This window comes from Myotis davidii, unplaced genomic scaffold, assembly GCF_000327345.1.
Source record: "Myotis davidii unplaced genomic scaffold, ASM32734v1 scaffold147, whole genome shotgun sequence".
Lineage (NCBI taxonomy): Eukaryota > Metazoa > Chordata > Mammalia > Chiroptera > Vespertilionidae > Myotis > Myotis davidii.
This window is the reverse complement of record NW_006383010.1, coordinates 6,772,039-6,775,500: the sequence shown is the minus strand read 5'-3', so window position 1 is coordinate 6,775,500 and position 3,462 is coordinate 6,772,039. Positions and strand designations below refer to the sequence as shown.

The window sequence follows — 3,462 nt, the reverse complement described above, 5'->3', positions numbered from 1 at the left end:
TGTCCACACCTTTCTTTTCTTTTCTTTTTTCTTTTAAAAACAGAATATGATTATATTTAATGCACAAGTTTGATACAACCAAAAAGTAAAACAGCAGAGTAAAATAGTAACAAAAAACATGGTATATCATTTGCAATGCATGAGAAATGGTTAACATTTTTAGTTATAAACAAGCTCTTAAAATCCAGTGACACTATAATAATGCAAGGAAGCGGGAAAAATGAAATGAAAAAGTACAAGTGATGATTAAGCAGTGAGCATATATGATTTGGCGGAGCAGTGATGAAGAGTAACTTCTCTGCAGTGTCAGTGAGCAGAATAAAGACAATGACACCTAATAGTCTACAGCTTTGAACAGTGTTGTGCAGTTTGAAGTCTCAAACAGGGGGAGGCAGAATAAAGAGAAGGACCTAGAATGAGGGGAAAGCTAACTTCTGAGTCTATATATAAATTGAGTATTTTTAGCCAGAATAATTCCAATTCATTGGAATTTTTTTCAACAAGTTAGTTGAATAAATTCAAAAGGAATAATATAAAAGCATGTTTAATGCAGAGAAGATGCGTGGCCAGTGTAAGCGCCTAAAACACTACTTGTCTACAATGTCTGAGCAACACCACAAGGGTGCGCACTAACTCTATTAGTAGATGATAGCGTAGGGAGTACAGTCAGTTTGTACTGTGATCCGTATATATGGGGCCTGGTGGGTACCCGAAACATTGAGGGGACACTTTACTTTTGAGTATACCTGAAACTAATACAAAGTAATATTGAATGTAATCTAATTGAAAAATAAAAAGACATTAGATGACATGGGGCAGGGTAAAATTAAAAGGGAAACAAAGGTACATAAAGTAATAACTACATACTTAACAAAGTTCTATGTTGCCTAAAATCTAAATCATCCCCAAAGGTAACAAAATTAGAACTCTAAGGAATTCAAATTAATTTGATACCACCTTTGTTTTTAAAGCTCATCTCACTGTTTAGAATGGAGTCTGGCACCTAGTAGAAGTTCAATAAATACTTTCAGAATGCTCAATACATTAGAAATGAAGTCTTTTTGTGTTTGGCAACTACACTGTATGCCTATTGCAGTTTCTACTAAAAATGGGCAACACATGAAAGAAGGACTTATGGAGGAGGAGGAAAAGGGGGAAAAATAGTGGGTATGTGGGGGAAGGAGGGAAAATAAAATAATCCATTCGAAAAACATCGTATGACATATTTAGAGTCCCATTTCTCAATTACTATGTGGTTATATTGGTAGATCATTAGATTGAAAACAAGAGTCATTCTTACCTGTAGTATATTGCCAGCCATGCTGTAGAGGCAGTCCCCATAAAATATTTTGTTCATTATCTGGTGCAAATTTTTCAAAATAACTGGCTGTCTGTCTCAGTAGAATTTTATACATCCCCAATCTCTCAGGATATACCCAGGGATTAATAACGTACTTTCCATTTTTTACCCTGTAGTCACTGAACTGACCAGGACTCTCCCTCCATAGGGGAGGATACAGATCTGAGCGATTGGATGCTTCTGCTAATGAAACAGAAAAGCAGCCAATTAGTAAGCAGGCCCAAAGAGAAGGGAACGCCATAATGCCAAAGCTGGGGGGGTGAGACTGTGGCAGGCCTTTTATTGGCAAATGGAGGAAGGAGTCATGGTATTCACTGGCTTCCCTGCCAATATAGAAACACTGTTCTTTTCACTGTGGACAATACAGTATAAATAAGAGTGCCTTTCCAATGATAATAATAGGATACCTCTCTTGTTAAATGATGCTAGTAATGTAGCTTGTGGTTTACATAACATTGTTTTAAAGCTATTGAAAATTTTAATCTTGATTGAGTAAGTATTTTAAACACTTTTAGAAAACGGCTATCATATTTTTATTTTTATGCCTATTACTTTAAGTACACCCAGTCACATATATATCTACCTTATCCATTTAGATTTAAATATATGGGCATTTACTTTGCAGAAAAGAATTTACATAGTAGGCCTGCAGCTGCTATCATTAAAAAAAAATAAAATACCAACTCTTTGGTCCTTGGCTAGCATTGTGTCCTTGGCTAGCATTTGTGTCCTTGGCTCTCAAAGTTCCTAATCAACTGTTGAGTGACAAAGATGACTGTGAAGCTGCATCCATTTGCAGCTAAAGTTCAGGGTCTGGGAAAGGGGCTGATGCACAAATGAATGCACTAGACAAGAAATATGAATTATAAGGCATGGGGGCCAGGCAAAAACCTTTCTCTAGTGGAGAGGCTCCCCAAAGCCCTGGCCCTGTTAGCTTTTATTCAATTTTCAAGTACACATCTTGCCCTCAGTTAGGCAGGCAATCCGGTAGCAGACAGACTATCTTAAAGGTCAGTAAATATTAGTAGAAATTTACTTTGAGACTATTAGGTCAGGAAATTGCTTGAGCCAACATTATTTCGACAGAACAATCGGTGCATAGCTTTAGCCTTGCTCAAGTTCAAGGTCCATCAACCTTCCAAGTTCCTTGTTGCACTTTCATGATAGCATTAACAATGGATAGCTTCCACATCTCCCCCCCTTTTTTTTTCTTCATAATTCTTTAAAAGTGTATGCCGCCTGAAGGGCTTGAGCCCTTTTAAGATTCTTCATTCCACATCTGCAGACTAGAAATAAACATATAAGAACATGAATGAGATAGGCAATAGTGGTTATGCTAAGAGGCAAATGTAAGGAGATCCAGTGAAAGGGATTAAATTCTTTCATGTCCTTTTTAAATTGCTGCCAGGCATCTAAGAAATTAGTTTGTAAGTTTGCCTGGGCTAATTGTACAATATGCTGCTGTAATCCTAAAATATCAAGGGTTGTGTTACCTTTACCCCAAGCACCAAGAAGGTGGTTTTTTTTTATTGATTCTCAAGGGTGTAAGGTACTATTATAGGGAACAGGGTTAACACAAATCTGGGAAAAGTTATAATGACACTGCAAGGATATTCTTTGTGCTAAGCTGTGGATTTTATCACCCATCCACAGGACTGTAGACTTTAGTGCCAATAATTCTATCTCAAACTGGCTGTCAATTCTTTTTTGTATAGATAAGATCTTAGTTACATTTTCCTTAACTTGTTGTACAAACTGAGAAGTTTGAACAGTTCGTACCATGCATGAAGCAGCAATTCCCACAGAAGTAAGTAACATTGTGAGGGCCAAGAGTCCTGCTATTAACATTCCAAGAAATCTTTTTTGTCGTTTTAAGATTTTTACCAGGTCATGTAACAGTTGGTAGGTTTGATGAGATTCCCAAGGCTCGGTTAGGTTAGTAGGAACCCAAGCGAAAGCAGGTTGTTTTAAAATCATGAGGGAATCTTTTTGGTATGTAGAATTAATACAATGGGATAGTGTGCAACCTGTGCATGACACCTCATACAGATGGCTTGTTGCAATAAGGCACATCTGGATGGGGCCTGAGAGGAATACAAAAG

General features: G+C 37.2%; 1 protein-coding gene across 1 annotated transcript in view; it reads right to left on the bottom strand.

Annotated features, from left to right (window-relative positions):
* LOC102768613 (protein LEG1 homolog) overlaps positions 1–1,601 on the bottom strand; it is a 13,650-nt gene extending 12,049 nt beyond the window's left edge. Inside the window, exon 1 of the mRNA XM_015557839.1 lies at positions 1,301–1,601. Within this exon, the coding sequence (XP_015413325.1) occupies positions 1,301–1,601 (301 nt within the window). The remainder of the gene's footprint in view (positions 1–1,300) is intronic.
* Positions 1,602–3,462: the final 1,861 nt, after the last annotated feature.